The following is a 20,470-nucleotide window of genomic DNA, read 5'->3' as shown; positions in this document are numbered from 1 at the left end:
TTGTTGATGACGACGATGATGTTGATGATGACTACGACGATGATGTTATTGATGACGATGATGTTGATGACGATGATGACGCTGATGATGTTGATGATGACGACGACGGCGATGATGTTGATGACGACGTTGTTGACGACGACGTTGATGACGACGACGTTGATGACGACGACGTTGATGACGACGACGTTGATGACGACGACGTTGATGACGACGACGTTGACGACGACGACGTTGACGACGACGTCGATGATGTTGATGACGATGATGATGTTATTGATGACGACGATGATGATGACGACGATGACGATGACGATGACGATGACGTTGATGACGATGACGTTGTTGTTGACGACGACGTTGTTGACGACGACGTTGTTGACGACGACGTTGTTGACGACGACGTTGTTGACGACGACGTTGTTGACGACGACGTTGTTGACGACGACGTTGATGATGAAGACGTTGATGACGACGACGATGATGTTTTTAACGACACTGATGATGACGCTGATGATGTTGTTGACGATGATGTTGATGATGATGTTGATGACGACGACGATGATGTTATTGATGACGAAGATGACGTTGATGACGATGTTGATGACGATGTTGATGACGATGTTGTTGATGACGCTGTTGTTGATGACGATGTTGTTGATGACGATGTTGTTGATGACGATGTCGTTGATGACGATGACGTCGACGATGTTGATGACGACGACGACGGTGTTGATGACGTTGACGTTGACGATGATGATAATGACGGCGACGTTGATGACGATGATGTTGATGACGATGATGATGACGACGACGAAGTTGATGACGACGATGATGTTGATGACGGCGAAGTTGATGACGCCGATGTCGATGACGATGACCATTATGACGCTGATGATGTTGATGACGATGATGATGTTGATGACGATGATGATGACGACGACGAAGTTGATGACGACGATGATGTTGATGACGGCGAAGTTGATGACGCCGATGTCGATGACGATGACCATTATGACGCTGATGATGTTGATGACGATGATGATGTTGATGACGATGATGATGTTGATGACGATGATGATGTTGATGACGACGATGATATTGATGACGATGACGAAGTTGATGACGACGGCGAAGTTGATGACGCCGATGTCGATGACGATGACGACGATGTTGATGACCATTATGACGCTGATGATGTTGATGACGACGAAGTCGATGACGACGATGACGATTATGTTGATGACGATGTTGATGACGATGATGACGCTGATGATGTTGATGACGATGATGACGACGATGACGATGATGACGACGATGACGATGACGACGACGATGATGTTGACGACGATGATGTTGATGACGATGATGACGTCGATGATGATGTTGATGACAAAGACGACAAAGACGATGATGACGAAGACGATGATGACGAAGACGACGACGATGTTGATGACAATGTTGATGACGATTATGACGCTGACGATTATGACACTGACGATTATGACGCTGACGATTATGACACTGATGATGTTGATGACGATGATGTTGATGGCGACGATGTTGACAACGACGATGTTGACGATGATGATGTTGACGACGACGACGATGACGACGATGATGTTGATGATGTTGATAACGCTGATGACGATGATGACGTTGATGACGAAGACGACAATGACGATGACGACAACGACGTTGACGACGGCGATGTTGTTGACGATGATGTTGATGACGCTGATGATGACGCTGATGTTGATGACGCTGATGTTGATGACGCTGATGTTGATGACGCTGATGTTGATGACGATGACGACAATGATGATGACGACGATGATGTTATTGATGACGACGATGATGTTGATGACGTTGACGTTGACGTTGATGACGATGACTACGTTGATGACATCGACGTTGATGACGACGATGATGATGACGACGACGACGGTGTTGATGACGTTGACGACGATGACGTTGACGATGACGATGACGATGATGATGATAATGACGGCGACGTTGATGACGATGATGTTGATGACGATGTTGAAGACGACGACGAAGTGGATGACGACGACGAAGTTGATGACGATGACGACGACGATGTTGATGATGTTGATGACGATTATGACGCTGATGATGATGATGACGATGTTGATGACGATTATGACGCTGATGATGTTGATGACGATGATGTTGATGACGATGACGACGATAATGTTGACGACGATGACGATGATGACGTTGATGACGAAGACGTTGATGACGACGACGTTGATGACGACGACGTTGACTATGACGATGACGACGTTGACTATGACGATGACGACGACGTTGATGATGACGATGTTGATAATGATGTTGATGACGACGAAGTTGATGACGACGATGACGATGATGTTGATGACAATGTTGATGATGGTTGACGATGATGTTGACGACGATGATGATGTTGACGACGATGATGATGTTGACGACGATGATGATGTTGATGACGAAGACGTTGTTGACGATGACGTTGATGACGACGACGACGATGACTATGACGAAGACGTTGACGATGAAGACATTGACGATGTTGATGACGATGACGACGACGATGATGACGACGACGATGATGACGACGACGATGATGACGACGACGATGATGACGACGATGACGAAGACGTCGACGACGACGACGACGCTGACGACGTTGATGTTGATGACGATGATGTTTTTGACGACGCTGATGATGACGCTGATGATGTTGATGACGATGTTGATGATGACGATGACGACGACGATGTTGTTGATGATGTTGATGATGATGACGATGATGATGATGACGATGATGTCGATGACGACGATGTTGATGACGATGACGACGATGACGATGATGATGATGACGATGATGACGATGACGACGATGATGTTGTTGACGTTGATTTTGATGACGATGTTGATGACGATGATGACGCTGATGATGTTGATGACGACGACGACGATGATGTTGACGATTATGACGCTGATGATGTTGATGACGATGATGATGACGATGATGTTGATGACGATGATGTTGATGACGATGACGATGATGACGATGATGTTGATGACGATGATGACGATGATGTTGATGACGATGATGACGATGACGACGTTGATGACGATGACGTTGATGACGATGATGACGACGACGACGACGATGTTGTTGACGATTTTGATTACGATGGTGACGCTGATGATGTTGATGACGTTGATGACGATGACGACGACGATGTTGTTGACGACGATTTTGATGACAATGTTGATGACGATGATGACGATGATGATGACGATGATGACGCTGATGATGTTGATGACGATGATGATGACGACGATGATGACAATGACAACGACGACGATGATGTTGATGACGATGATGTTGTCGATGGCGATGACGACGATGACGTTGACGATGATGTTGATGACGATGACGATGATGTTGACGACGACGACGATGATGACGTTGATGACGATGGTGATGTTGATGACGAAGACGTTGATGACGAAGACGTTGATGACGAAGACGTTGATGACGAAGACGTTGATGACGAAGACGTTGATGACGAAGACGTTGATGACGATGATGTTGATGACGATGATGTTGATGACGATGATGACGATGACGATGATGTTGACGACGACGACGATGATGACGTTGATGATGATGGTGATGTTGATGACGAAGACGTTGATGACGATGATGACGACGACGACGACGACGATGTTGTTGACGATTTTGATTACGATGGTGACGCTGATGATGTTGATGACGATGATGACGATGACGTTGATGAGGATGACGACGACGACGACGATGTTGTTGACGACGATTTTGATGACAATGTTGATGACGATGATGACGATGATGACGCTGATGATGTTGATGACGATGATGATGACGACGATGATGACAATGACAACGACGACGATGATGTTGATGACGATGATGTTGTCGATGGCGATGACGACGATGACGTTGACGATGATGTTGTTGACGATGATGTTGTTGACGATGATGTTGATGACGATGATGTTGATGACGATGATGTTGATGACGATGATGTTGATGACGATGACGATGATGTTGACGACGACGACGATGATGACGTTGATGACGATGGTGATGTTGATGACGAAGACGTTGATGACGATGATGACGACGCCGACGCCGACGATGTTGTTGACGATTTTGATTACGATGGTGACGCTGATGATGTTGATGACGATGATGTTGATGACGATGATGACGATGACGATGACGTTGATGACGATGACGACGACGACGACGACGATGTTGTTGACGACGATTTTGATGACGATGATGATGACGCTGATGACGCTGATGATGACGACGATGATGACAATGACAACGACGACGATGATGTTGATGACGATGATGTTGTCGATGGCGATGACGACGATGACGACGATGACGTTGACGATGATGTTGTTGACGATGATTTTGATGACGATGATGACACTGATGATGACGAAGTCGATGATGACGAAGTCGATGATGACGAAGTCGATGATGACGAAGTCGATGATGACGAAGTCGATGACGACGAAGTCGATGACGATGTTGTTGACGATGTTGATGACGATGTTGATGACGATTATGACGCTGATGATGTTGATGACGATGATTTTGATGACGATTATGACGCTGATGATGTTGATGACGATGATGTTGATGACGATGATGTTGATGACGATGATGTTGATGACGATGATGTTGATGACGACGATGACGATGACGATGATGTTGACGACGATGATGTTGATGATGTTGACGACGATGATGACGTTGATGACGATGATGATGTTGATGACGAAGACGACGATGACGATGTTGGTGACGATGATGATGCTTTTGACGACGCTGATGATGTTGATGACGACGATGATGTTGATGATGTTGATAACGCTGATGACGATGACGTTGATGACGACGGCGATGATGTTGATGACGACGATGTTGTTGATGACGATGATGTTGATGACGATGATTTTGATGACGATGTTGATGACGATGATGACACTGATGATGACGCTGATGTTGATGACGACGATGACGACGATGACGACAATGATGATGACGACGATGATGTTATTGATGACGACGATGATGTTGATGACGATGATGTTGATGACGTTGACGTTGATGACGACGTTGATGACGATGATGATGATGACGACGACGACGATGGTGTTGATGACGTTGACGACGATGACGTTGACGTTGACGATGACGATGATGATGATAATGACGGCGACGTTGATGACGATGATGTTGATGACGATGTTGATGACGACGACGAAGTTGATGACGATGATGACGATGACGACGACGACGATGTTGATGATGATGACGATTATGACGCTGATGATGATGATGACGACGAAGTTGATGACAATGACGATGATGTTGATGACGATGACGACGACGATGATGTTGACGATGATGACGATGATGACGATGATGACGTTGATGACGAAGACGTTGATGACGATGACGAAGACGACGATGACGAAGACGACGATGACGAAGACGACGATGACGAAGACGACGTTGACGACGATGACGTTGACGACGACGGCGACGACGTTGATGATGATGTTGATGATGTTGATGACGACGACGACGATGATGTTTATGACAATGTTGATGATGGTTGACGATGATGACGACGATGATGTTGATGACGTTGATGATGTTGATGACGAAGACGTTGATGACGAAGACGTTGATGACGAAGACGTTGATGACGAAGACGTTGATGACGAAGACGTTGATGACGAAGACGTTGATGACGAAGACGTTGATGACGAAGACGTTGATGACGAAGACGTTGATGACGATGACGAAGACGACGATGACGAAGACGACGATGACGAAGACGACGTTGACGACGATGACGTTGACGACGACGGCGACGACGTTGATGATGTTGTTGACGATTTTGATGACGATGTTGATGACGATGATGTTGATGACGATGATGTTGATGACGATGATGTTGATGACGATGATGTTGATGACGATGATGTTGATGGCGACGATGTTGATGGCGACGATGTTGATAGCGACGATGACGACGATGATGATGTTGATGACGACGATGTTGATGACTATGACGATGGTGTTGATGATGTTGATGATGTTGACGATGATGTTGATGACAATTATGACGCTGATGATGTTGACGACGATGATCATGACGACGACGACGATGACGTTGACGTTGATGATGACATTGATGACGATGACGTTGATGATGTTGATGACGCTGATGTTGATGACGACGACGTTGATGACGAAGACGACGTTGATGACGACGACGACGATGATGACGTTGATGACGATGACGTTGATAACGATAATGATAACGACGATGACGTTGATGACAATGACGATGATGGCGATGATGTTGATGATGATGACGCTGATGATGTTGATGACGATGATGTTGATGACAATGATGATGACGACGAGGACGTTGATGACGATGATGATGACGTTGATGACGATGTTGATGTTGATGACGAAGACGTTGATGACGAAGACGTTGATGACGAAGACGTTGATGACGAAGACGTTGATGACGAAGACGTTGATGACGAAGACGTTAATGACGAAGACGTTAATGACGAAGACGTTAATGACGAAGACGTTAATGACGAAGACGTTAATGACGAAGACGTTAATGACGACGACGATGTTGACGACGACGTTGTTGACGACGACGATGTTGACGACGACGAAGACGACGACGAAGACGACGACGACGACGACGACGACGACGACGAAGACGACGACGACGACGACGACGTTGATGACGAAGACGATGACGATGATGTTGATGACGAAGACGATGACGATGATGTTGATGATGGTTGACGATGATGACGACGATGATGTTGACGACGATGATGTTGATGACGATGATGACGTTGATGACGAAGACGCTGATGACGAAGACGTTGATGACGAAGACGTTGATGATGACGATGTTGACGACGACGAAGACGACGATGATGACGACGCTGATGACGTTGATGTTGATGACGATGATGATGTTTTTAACAACGCTGATGATGTTGATGACGATGTCGATGATGTTGATGACGAAGACGAAGACGACGATGACGATGATGTTGATGACGATGATGATGACGACGATGATGTTGATGACGACGAAGACGTTGATGACGAAGACGATGACGACGACGACGACGCTGACGACGTTGATGTTGATGACGATGATGTTGATGACGATGATGTTGATGACGATGATGTTGATGACGACGATGATGTTGACGACAATGATGTTGACGATGTTGATAACGATGATGACGTTGTTGACGCTGATGACGATGACGCTGATGACGATGACGACGAAGACGATGACGATGTTGTTGATGACGATGATGATTTTGACGACGCTGATGATGTTGATGACGATGATGTTGATGACGATGATGTTGATGACGATGTTGACGACGATGATGTTGACGACGATGACGATGACGATGACGACGATGACGATGATGATGTTGATGATGTTGATAACGATGATGACGTTGTTGACGCTGATGACGTTGATGACGAAGACGTTGATGACGAAGACGATGACGACGACGATGATGTTGACGACGATGATGTTGTTGACGATGATTTTGATGACGATGGTGACGCTGATGATGTTGATGACGATGATGTTGATGGCGATGATGACGATGACGGCGATGACGTTGACGGCGATGACGATGATGACGACGACGACGATGATGATGTTGATGACGACGATGTTGATGACTATGACGATGGTGTTGATGATGTTGATTTTGACGATGATGTTGATGACAATTATGACGCTGATGATGTTGACGACGACGATGTTGACAACGACGATCATGACGACGACGATGATGTTGACGACGATGATGTTGACGACGATGACGTTGATGATGACATTGATGACGATGACGTTGATGTTGATGATGACGATGACGTTGATAACGATGATGATAACGACGATGACGTTGATGACAATGACGATGTTCATGATGATGATGACGCTGATGATGTTGATGACGATGATGTAGATGACAATGATGATGACGACGATGACGTTGATGACGATGATGATGACGTTGATGATGTTGATGTTGATGACGACGACGATGTTGACGACGACGACGAAGACGACGACGACGACGACGCTGATGACGTTGATGTTGATGACGATGATGTTTCTAACGACGCTGATGATGACGCTGACGATGATGTTGATGACGATGTCGATGATGTTGATGACGAAGACGACGTTGACGAAGACGACGATGACTATGACGAAGACGTTGACGATGAAGACGTTGACGATGAAGACGTTGACGATGAAGACGTTGACGATGAAGACGTTGACGACGAAGACGTTGACGACGAAGACGTTGACGACGACGATGACGATGATGTTGATGACGATAATGACGACGATGATGTTGACGACGATGATGACGATGATGAAGTTGATGACGATGATGATGTTGATGACGAAGACGACACTGACGACGTTGATGTTGATGACGATGATGATGTTTTTGCCGACGCTGATGATGATGTTGATGACGATGTTGATGACGACGATGACGACGATGATGTTGATGATGTTGATAACGATGATGACGTTGTTGACGTTGATGACGAAGACAACGATGACGATGACGACGACGATGATGTTGTTGTTGACGATGATTTTGATGACGGTGGTGACGCTGATGATGTTGATGACGATGATGTTGATGACGATGATGATGACGTTGATGACGAAGACGTTGATGATGACGACGTTGACGACGACGACGATGACGAAGACGACGATGACGACGACGACGATGACGACGACGACGACGCTGATGACGTTGATGTTGATGACGATGATGTTTCTAACGACGCTGATGATGACGCTGACGATGATGTTGATGACGATGTCGATGATGTTGATGACGAAGACGACGATGACGAAGACGACGATGACTATGACGAAGACGTTGACGATGAAGACGTTGACGATGAAGACGTTGACGATGAAGACGTTGACGACGAAGACGTTGACGACGACGATGACGATGATGTTGATGACGATAATGACGACGATGATGTTGACGATGATGTTGATGACGATGATGACGTTGATGACGATGATGATGTTGATGACGAAGACGTTGATGACGACGACGACGCTGACGACGTTGATGTTGATGACGATGATGTTTTTGCCGACGCTGATGATGTTGTTGATGACGATGTTGATGACGACGATGATGTTGATGATGTTGATAACGATGATGACGTTGTTGACGTTGATGACGAAGACGACGATGACGATGACGACGACGATGATGTTGTTGTTGACGATGATGTTGACGATGATTTTGATGACGGTGGTGACGCTGATGATGTTGATGACGATGATGTTGATGACGATGTTGATGACTATGACGATAGTGTTGATGATGTTGACGATGATGTTGATGACAATTATGACGCTGATGATGTTGACGACGATGATGTTGACGACGATGATGTTGACGACGATGACGTTGACGACGTTGACGACGATGACGTTGACGTTGATGATGACGTTGATGATGTTGATGACGCTGATGTTGATGATGACGACGTTGATGATGACGACGTTGATGACGAAGACGACGTTGATGACGACGATGACGTTGATGACGATGATGATGACGTTGATGATGATGATGTTGATGACGAAGACGTTGATGACGACGACGTTGACGACGACGACGACGACGATGACGAAGACGACGATGACGACGACGACGACGACGACGATGACGACGACGACGACGCTGATGACGTTGATGTTGATGACGATGATGTTTCTAACGACGCTGATGATGACGCTGACGATGATGTTGATGACGATGTCGATGATGTTGATGACGAAGACGACGATGACGAAGACGACGATGACTATGACGAAGACGTTGACGATGAAGACGTTGACGATGAAGACGTTGACGATGAAGACGTTGACGATGAAGACGTTGACGATGAAGACGTTGACGACGAAGACGTTGACGACGACGATGACGATGATGTTGATGACGATAATGACGACGATGATGTTGACGATGATGTTGATGACGATGATGTTGATGACGATGATGACGTTGATGACGATGATGATGTTGATGACGAAGACGTTGATGACGACGACGACGCTGACGACGTTGATGTTGATGACGATGATGTTTTTGCCGACGCTGATGATGTTGTTGATGACGATGTTGATGACGACGATGATGTTGATGATGTTGATAACGATGATGACGTTGTTGACGTTGATGACGAAGACGACGATGACGATGACGACGACGATGATGTTGTTGTTGACGATGATGTTGACGATGATTTTGATGACGGTGGTGACGCTGATGATGTTGATGACGATGTTGATGACTATGACGATAGTGTTGATGATGTTGATGATGTTGACGATGATGTTGATGACAATTATGACGCTGATGATGTTGACGACGATGATGTTGACGACGATGATGTTGACGACGATGATGTTGACGACGATGACGTTGACGTTGATGATGACGTTGATGATGTTGATGACGCTGATGTTGATGATGACGACGTTGATGATGACGACGTTGATGACGAAGACGACGTTGATGACGACGACGTTGATAACGATGATGACGTTGATGACAATGGCGATGATGATGATGTTGATGACGATGTTGATGACGATGATGATGACGACGATGACGTTGATGACGATGATGATGACGTTGATGATGATGTTGATGTTGACGTTGATGACGAAGACGTTGATGACGACGACGATGTTGACAATGACGATGACGAAGACGACGACGATGATGATGTTTTTAACGACACTGATGATGACGCTGATGATGTTGATGACGATGTTGATGATGTTGATGACGAAGACGACGATGACGAAGACGACGATGACTATGACGAAGACGTTGACGATGAAGACGTTGACGACGACGATGACGATGATGACGTTGATGACGATGATGACGTTGATGACGATGATGATGTTGATGACGAAGATGTTGATGACGAAGACGATGACGCTGACGACGTTGACGTTGATGACGATGATGATGTTTTTGACGACGCTGATGATGTTGATGACGACGATGATGTTGATAACGTTGATGACGAAGACGTTGATGACGAAGACGTTGATGACGAAGATGTTGATGACGAAGACGTTGATGACGAAGACGTTGATGACGAAGACGTTGATGACGACGATGACGACGACGACGATGACGACGATGTTGACGACGACAATGATGTTGACGACGATGATGTTGTTGACGATGATTTTGATGAGAGTGGTGACGCTGATGATATTGATGATGATGATGTTGATGACGATGATGACGATGACGTTGATGACGATGACGACGACGATGACGACGATGTTGATGACGACGATGTTGATGACTATGACGATGGTGTTGCTGATGTTGATGTTGACGATGATGTTGATGACAATTATGACGCTGATGATGTTGACGACAACGATGTTGACGACGACGATGACGTTGACGACAATGACGTTGATGATGACATTGATGATGTTGATGACGCTGATGTTGATGACGACGACGTTGATGATGACGACGACGACGATGATGACGTTGATGACGATTACGTTGATAACGATGATGATAACGACGATGACGTTGATGACAATGACGATGATGATGGCGATGATGTTGATGATGATGACGCTGATGTTGATTACGATGTTGATGACGACGATGATGTTGATGACGATGACGTTGATGACGATGATGATGACGTTGATGATGTTGTTGACGACGATGTTGTTGATGACGTTGACGACGTTGATGACGACGACGATGATGATAACGACGACGACGATGATGATGACGATGACGACGATGTTGATGACGATGACGACGACGACGATGTTGTTGATGACGACGATGACGTTGATGACGATGTTGACGACGATGTTGATGACGACGACGGTGTTGATGACGATGATGACGTTGACGTTGACGATGACGATGTTGATGATAATGACGGCGACATTGATGACGACGACGACGTTGATGATAATGGTGATGACGATGATGATGTTGACGATGATGACGATGACGTTGACGACGATGACGTTGATGATGACGTTGATGATGACGACGAAGTTGATGACGTTGATGACGACGAAGTTGATGACGACGACGTTGACGACAATGATGATCATGACAATGCTGACGATGACGACGATGTTGATGACGACGAAGTTGATGACGACGACGATGTTGATGACGACGACGATGTTGACGACAATGACGATGGTGTTGATGATGATGACGATGTTGACGATGATGTTGATGATGTTGATGACAATTATGACGCTGATGATGTTGACGACGATGGTGTTGATGACGACGACGACGATGGTGTTGATGACGATGAGGTTGACGTTGACGACGACGATGATGATAACGACGATGACGACGATGATGTTGATGACGACGATGTTGTTGATGACGACGACGACGATGACGATGGCATTGATGTTGACGTTGACGATGATGATGACGATGACGGCAACGTTGACGACGGCGACGTTGACGACGATTACGTTGACGACGACGTTGATGACGATGACGATGATGTTGATGACAATGATGGTTACGATGATGATGTTGATGACGATGGTGATGACGACGATGACGATGACGACGATGTTGACGACGACGATGTTGACGACGACGATGTTGATGACGGTGACGATGATGACGGCGACATTGATGACGATGACAACAATGTTGATGACGATGATGATGTTGACGATGACGACGATGACGTTGACGACGATGACATTGACGACGATGACGTTGACGATGACGACGTTGATGACAATGCTGACGATGACGACGACGACGATATTGATGACCATGATGTTGATGACGACGACGATGTTGATGATGACGATGTTGATGATGTTGACGACAATGACAATGGTGTTGATGATGATGACGATGTTGATGATGACGTTGATAACAATTATGACGCTGATGATGTTGACGACGGTGATGTTGACGACGATGACGTTGACGACGATGGTGTTGATGACGACGATGGTGTTGATGACGAGGTTGACCTTGACGACGACGATGATGATAACGACGATGTTGTTGATGACGACGATGTTGTTGATGATGATGACGTTGATGTTGACGTTGACGATGACGATGACGATGATGATAATGACGGCGACATTGATGACGGCGATGATGTTGACGACGATGTTGATTACGATGACGACGACGACGATGGTTACGATGATGATGTTGAAGATGACGACGATGTTGATGACGACAATGACGATGACGACGATGATGTTGATGACGATGATGGTTACGATGATGATGTTGATGATGACGATGGTGATGACGACGATGACGATAACGTTGATGATGATGACGATGAAGACGATGATGTTGATGATGACGATGCTGTTGATGACAATGCTGTTGATGACGACGATGACGTTGGCGACGATGACATTGATGACGATGATGATGTTCATGACAATGCTGATGACGACGACGATGATGACGACGACGATGATGGCGACGATGATGTTGACGACGATGATGTTGACGACGATGATGTTGATGACGAAGTTAATGACGACGAAGTTGATGACGACGACGACGTTGATGACGACGACGTTGATGATGTTGATGACGATGACGACGTTGATGACTATGATGTTGATGACGATGATGACGTTGATAACGATGATGATAACGATGTTGCCGACGATGACGTTGTTGATGACGATGATGTTGATGGCGATGATGACGCTGACGATGTTGATGACGACTGATGATGACAACGATGATGTTGTTGATGACGACGACGTTGACGACGATGTTGTTGACGACGATGTTGTTGACGACGATGTTGTTGACGACGATGTTGTTGACGACGATGACGTTGACGACGATGACGTTGACGACGATGACGTTGACGACGATGACGTTGACGACGATGACGTTGACGACGATGACGTTGACGACGGTGTTGTTGACGACGATGACGTTGACGACGATGACGTTGACGACGGTGTTGATGACGACGGTGTTGTTGACGACGGTGTTGTTGACGACAATGACGTTGACGACGATGACGTTGACGACGGTGTTGATGACGATGACGATAATGTTGATGACGATGATGTTGTTGTTGAACAGATTATCTCGGGACAGTTCCTGTCCGATAAGAAAGTTGGGATTTACGTCGAGGTTGATATGTTTGGTCTCCCAGTCGATACCAAACGGAAATTCAAAACCAAGACCCTGGTGAATTCCCTCAATCCCGTCTGGGACGATGACCCCTTCGTGTTCAGAAAGGTATTTCCCTCAGGAGAGGGAGGGAGCGCCGCAGGATCGGGGTCAACGCTGAGGGCAGTATGGTCTCGGGGTCAGTGCTGAGGGAGCGGGCACTGGGGTCAGTGGTGAGGGAGTGGGCACTGTCGGAGGGTCACTGCTGAGGGAGTGGGCACTGTCGGAGGGTCAGTGCTGAGAGAGTGGGCACTGTCGGAGGGTCAGTGCTGAGGGAGTGGGCACTGTCAGAGGGTCAGTGCTGAGGGAGTGGGCACTGTCAAAGGGTCAGTGCTGAGGGAGTGGGCACTATCGGAGGGTCAGTGCTGAGGGAGTGGGCACTGTCTCAGGGTCAGTGCTGAGGGAGTGGACACTGTCGGAGGGTCAGTGCTGAGGGAGTGGGCACGGTCAGAGGGTCACTGCTGAGGGAGTGCCGCACTGTCAGAGGGTCAGTGCTGAGGGAGTGGGCACTGTCGGAGGGTCAGTGCTGAGAGAGCGGGCACTGTCAGAGGGTCAGTGCTGAGGGAGTGGGCACTGTTGGAGGGTCAGTGCTGAGGGAGTGGGCCCTGTCGGAGGGTCAGTGCTGAGGGAGCGGGGCACTGTCGGAGGGTCAGTGCTGAGGGAGTGGGCACTGTGGGAGGGTCAGTGCTGAGGGAGTGGGCACTGTCGGAGGGTGTGAGACTGAATGCCCGTTGCCTCTCTCCCTCACAGGTGGTCCTGCCCACTCTGGCCTTGCTGCGAGTTGCTGTGTTTGAGGAAGGAGGGAAGTTTCTGGGCCATCGTGTCCTCCCAGTCTCTGCTATTCGGCCGGGTAAGGCATGCTGTGTTAGGTTACTGTTTGTGTTCGGGGAGGCGTGGGGAAGGGGTGGGTTTGAGGCTCTGCGTCCAGACCGTTGGAGTGAGTTGGCAATGGATGGTGGAGCAGGGGTTCGGGAAGGCAGAGAGAGGGAGTGGGGGGAATTCCCGATCTCCGGCCTCAGGCAGCTGGAGAAACAGCCCCCAGTGACAGGGAGATGGGAATCAGGGGGATGTTCCAGAGGCCGGGATTGGAGGGAGAGACCCAGGTAGGGAGGGGGTGTAGGGGCTGGAGGGGGTTACAGAGATAGGGAGGGGGTGTAGGGGCCAGAGGGGGTTACAGAGATAGGGAGGGGGTGTAGGGGCTGGAGGGGGGTTACAGAGATAGGGAGGGGGTGTAGGGGCTGGAGGAGGTTACAGAGATAGGGAGGGGGTGTAGGGGCTGGAGGGGGTTACAGAGATAGGGAGGGGGTGTAGGGGCTGGAGGGGGTTACAGAGATAGGGAGGGGGTTACAGAGATAGGGAGGGGGTTACAGAGATAGGGAGGGGGTGTAGGGGCTGGAGGGGGGTTACAGAGATAGGGAGGGGGTGTAGGGGCTGGAGGGGGGTTACAGACATAGGGAGGGGATGTAGGGGCTGGAGGGGGTTACAGAGATAGGGAGGAGGTGTGATTGTCGGTGTAGATTGGGTAATTTGCCTCAGCTCCCTCAGGAATGAGCGGGCACCGTGAGGATCTGCCCTTTCCTGCGCTCGTCCTGAGAGTCTGTACTGATCTCTCTCACGTCATCGTGAAAGTCATTTCTGTCCTTGTGTCTCTCTCCCCCCCCTCTCCCCCTCCCTCCCCCTCCCTCTCTCCCCATGTCCCCCTCTCCCTCTCCCTCTCTCCCCCTCACCTCTCCCCCCCCCCTCTCTCCCTCTCTCCCTCCCTCTCTCCCTCTCTCCCTACCCCCCTCTCCCCCCCCCCCCCAGGTTATCACTACATCTGCCTGAGGAATGAGTTGAACCAGCCCCTCCAGCTCCCCTCGCTGTTTGTTCACACGGACGTGAAGGATTACGTCCCGGACACACACGCAGGTCAGACCCCCTCCCCCAACCCCACAACCCCCCCGCACCCCGCCAACCCCCGACCCCTCCCCCAACCCCCAACTCCCAACCCCTCCCACTCCCCCAACCCCCAAACCCCCAAACCCCCAACTCCCGACCCCTAACCCCTCCCACTCCCCCTCCCCCATCCCGTCCCACACCCCCAACCCCACCTCCTCCCCCCAATGCCCAACACCACCCCCTCCCCAACCCCCAAACCCACCCCCCCTCCCCCTCTCCCACCCCCCAAACCCACCCCCTCCCCCTCTCCCACCCCCAACCCCATCCCCACCCCCTTCCCCTCCCCATCCCCTCCCCCCTCCCCCGATGACCGACCCCACCCCATCCCCAATTAAACCGCCGGGACACTCGCATTCCCCTCCCCCTCCGGACCCACACCCTGGTTGAGGAGGGAGGTTTACTCTGTATCTAACCCCGTGTAGAGGGAGCTTTACTCTGTATCTAACCCCATGCTGTCCCTGTCCTAGGGTGTGTTTGATGGGGGACAGTGTAGAGGGAGCTTTACTCTGTATCTAACCCCGTGCTGTCCCTTTCCCTCTCCCTGGGAGTGTTTGATGGGGGGACAGTGTAGAGGGAGCTTTACTCTGTATCTAACCATGTGCTGCCCCTGTCCTGGGAGTGTTTAATGGGGGACAGTGTAGAGAGAGCTTTACCCTGTATCTAACCCCGTGCTGCCCCTGTCCCTGGGAATGTTTAATGGGGGGGACAGTGTAGAGGGAGCTTTACTCTGTATCTAACCCCGTGCTGTCCCTGTCCGGGGAGTGTTTGATGGGAGGACAGTGTAGAGGAAGCTTTACTCTGTATCTAACCCGGTGCTGTCCCTGTCCCTGGGGGTGTTTGATGGGCGGGACAGTGTAGAGGGAGCTTTACTCTGTATCTAACCCCGTGCTGTCCCTGTCCTGGGAGTGTTTGATGGGGTTGACAGTGTAGAGGAGCTTTCCCCTGTATCTATCCCGGTGCTGTCCCTGTCCCTGGGGGTGTTTGATGGGGGGGGGGGGAGGGAGCTTTCCCCTGGTGTGACCCTGTCTCTCTCTTGTCCCCAGATTATATTGATGCCTTGTCTAATCCGATTAAACACGTCTGTCTGATGCAGCAGCGATCGAAGCAGTTGGTGTCTCTGACTGGGGAGGATGAGGTGAGTGCTCCCTCTCCCTCTCCCTCTCCCCTCTCCCCCTCCCTCCTTCCCTCTCCCTCTCCCTCTCCCTCTCCCTCTCCCCCTCTCTCTGAGGCTGACCCTCGGCTTGTACCTGCCTCGTTTCTCCAGGAGGGGAGTCTTTCTGATGGACCCCACAAACTGGAACCTCTCAGCCCTCTGGGGGAGGGGGTCAGGAGTGGGGTAACGGTCCTTTTGTGGGGTCTACAGGGACGTTCCACCTGGGGGACTGAGGGGCATGTTCCTCAACCAACATTACTACACACAGATGGGGTGGGTCATTGTCATATTGGGGTGGGTGGGGTGTGTGTGTGTATGTCTGTGTGGCGGGGGGGGGGGGGGTGTCGGTGTGTGGGATAAGCTGTACAACAATTTGCAGACACTCGCACACACACAAACACTCGCGCGCACACACCACACAGACACTCACGCGCGCACACATACACACTCGCGCGCGCGCACACACTCTCGCACGCGCACACAAACAATCGCGCGCGTACGCAGGCTCTCACGCGTGCACACATACACACTTGCGCCCGCACACAGGCACTCGCACGCACACACACACACTCGCGCGCAAACAGACACTGGCGCGCGCACACATACACACTCGCGCACCGCACACAGGCACTCGCGCGCGCACACATACACACTCGCGCACGCACACAGGCACTCGCGCGCACACACACTCTCGCACGTGCACACAGGCACTCGCGCGCATACAGACACTCGCACGCGCACACACACCCCTCGCGCGCGCATGCGGACACACTCACTCACGCACGTGCGCACCACACAGACACTCTCAGACTGAGGGGTGGGGTATCGTTGGGAGACAGTGTATGTGTGTCAGTGCGGACTGAGGGGTGGGGTATCGTTGGGGGACAGTGTGTGTCAGTGCAGACTGAGGGGTGGGGTATCGTTGGGGGACAGTGTGTGTCAGTGCAGACTGAGGGGTGGGGTATCGTTGGGGGACAGTGTATGTGTGTCAGTGCGGACTGAGGGGTGGGGTATCGTTGGGGGACAGTGAGTGTGTCAGTGCAGAGTGAGGGGGTGGGGTATCGGGGGACAGTGTGTGTCAGTGCAGACTGAGGGGTGGGGTATCGTTGGGGGACAGTGTGTGTCAGTGCAGACTGAGGGGTGGGGTATCGTTGGGGGACAGTGTGTGTCAGTGCAGACTGAGGGGTGGGGTTTCGGGGGACAGTGTGTGTCAGTGCAGACTGAGGGGTGGGGTATCGTTGGGGGACAGTGTGTGTCAGTGCGGACTGAGGGGTGGGGTATCGTTGGGGGACAGTGTGTGTCAGTGCAGACTGAGGGGTGGGGTATCGTTGGGGGACAGTGTGTGTCAGTGCGGACTGAGGGGTGGGGTATCGTTGGGGGACAGTGTGTGTCAGTGCAGACTGAGGGGTGGGGTATTGGGGGACAGTGTGTGTCAGTGCAGACTGAGGGGTGGGGTATCGGGGGACAGTGTGTGTCAGTGCGGACTGAGGGGTGGGGTATCGTTGGGGTACAGTGTGTGTCAGTGCGGACTGAGGGGTGGGGTATCGTTGGGGGACAGTGTGTGTCAGTGCAGTCTGAGGGGTGGGGTATCGCTGGGGGACAGTGTGTGTCAGTGCAGACTGAGGGGTGGGGTATCGTTGGGGACAGTGTGTGTCAGTGCGGACTGAGGGGTGGGGTATCGTTGGGGGACAGTGTGTGTCAGTGCAGACTGAGGGGTGGGGTATCGTTGGGGGACAGTGTGTGTCAGTGCAGTCTGAGGGGTGGGGTATCGTTGGGGGACAGTGTGTGTGTGTCAGTGCAGACTGAGGGGTGGGGTATCGTTGGGGGACAGTGTGTGTCAGTGCAGACTGAGGGGTGGGGTATCGTTGGGGGACAGTGTGTGTCAGTGCAGACTGAGGGGTGGGGTATCGTTGGGGGACAGTGTGTGTCAGTGCAGACTGAGGGGTGGGTATCGGGGGACAGTGTGTGTCAGTGCAGACTGAGGGGTGGGATATCGTTGGGGGACAGTGTGTGTGTGTCAGTGCAGACTGAGGGGTGGGGTATCGTTGGGGGACAGTGTGTGTCAGTGCGGACTGAGGGGTGGGATATCGTTGGGGGACAGTGTGTGTGTGTCAGTGCAGACTGAGGGGTGGGGTATCGTTGGGGGACAGTGTGTGTCAGTGCAGACTGAGGGGTGGGGTATCGTTGGGGGACAGTGTGTGTCAGTGCGGACTGAGGGGTGGGATATCGTTGGGGGACAGTGTGTGTGTGTCAGTGCAGACTGAGGGGTGGGGTATCGTTGGGGGACAGTGTGTGTCAGTGCAGACTGAGGGGTGGGGTATCGTTGGGGGACAGTGTGTGTGTGTCAGTGCAGACTGAGGGTGGGGTATCGTTGGGGGACAGTGTGTGTCAGTGCAGACTGAGGGGTGGGGTATCGTTGGGGGACAGTGTGTGTGTGTCAGTGCAGACTGAGGGGTGGGGTATCGTTGGGGGACAGTGTGTGTGTGTCAGTGCAAACTGAGGGGTGGGGTATCGTTGGGGGACAGTTTGTGTCAGTGCAGATTGAGGGGTGGGGTATCGTTGGGGGACAGTGTGTGTCAGTGCAGTCTGAGGGGTGGGGTATCATTGGGGGACAGTGTGTGTCAGTGCAGACTGAGGGGTGGGGTATCGTTGGGGGGACAGTGTGTGTCAGTGCGGACTGAGGGGTGGGGTATCGGGGGACAGTGTGTGTGTGTCAGTGCGGACTGAGGGGTGGGGGTATCGGGGGACAGTGTGTGTCAGTGCAGACTGAGGGGTGGGGTATCGTTGGGGGACAGTGTGTGTGTGTCAGTGCAGACTGAGGGGTGGGGTATCGTTGGGGGACAGTGAGTGTGTCAGTGCGGACTGAGGGGTGGGGTATTGGGGGACAGTGTGTGTCAGTGCAGACTGAGGGATGGGGTATCGTTGGGGTCAGTGTGTGTG

General features: G+C 50.3%; 1 protein-coding gene and 2 pseudogenes across 1 annotated transcript; 1 reads left to right on the top strand and 2 right to left on the bottom strand.

The window, feature by feature from the left end:
* Nucleotides 1-883: 883 nt before the first annotated feature.
* LOC140475615 (uncharacterized) lies at nt 884-2,269 on the bottom strand (annotated as a pseudogene).
* A 268-nt stretch (nt 2,270-2,537) lies between these two features.
* On the bottom strand, nt 2,538-6,241 carry LOC140475614 (uncharacterized; annotated as a pseudogene).
* Nucleotides 6,242-8,090: 1,849 nt separating this feature from the next.
* On the top strand, nt 8,091-14,010 carry LOC140475613 (uncharacterized; the record flags this gene model as incomplete). Its single annotated transcript, XM_072567799.1, has 1 exon — nt 8,091-14,010. A coding segment is annotated over one exon (5,892 nt), but the record flags the coding sequence as incomplete, so codon positions are not given.
* Nucleotides 14,011-20,470: the final 6,460 nt, after the last annotated feature.

This window comes from Chiloscyllium punctatum, unplaced genomic scaffold (genome assembly GCF_047496795.1).
Source record: "Chiloscyllium punctatum isolate Juve2018m unplaced genomic scaffold, sChiPun1.3 scaffold_1878, whole genome shotgun sequence".
Taxonomy (NCBI): Eukaryota; Metazoa; Chordata; class Chondrichthyes; order Orectolobiformes; family Hemiscylliidae; genus Chiloscyllium; species Chiloscyllium punctatum.
The sequence above is the reverse complement of the archived record's forward strand: the minus strand, read 5'-3'. Positions and strand labels throughout refer to the sequence as shown.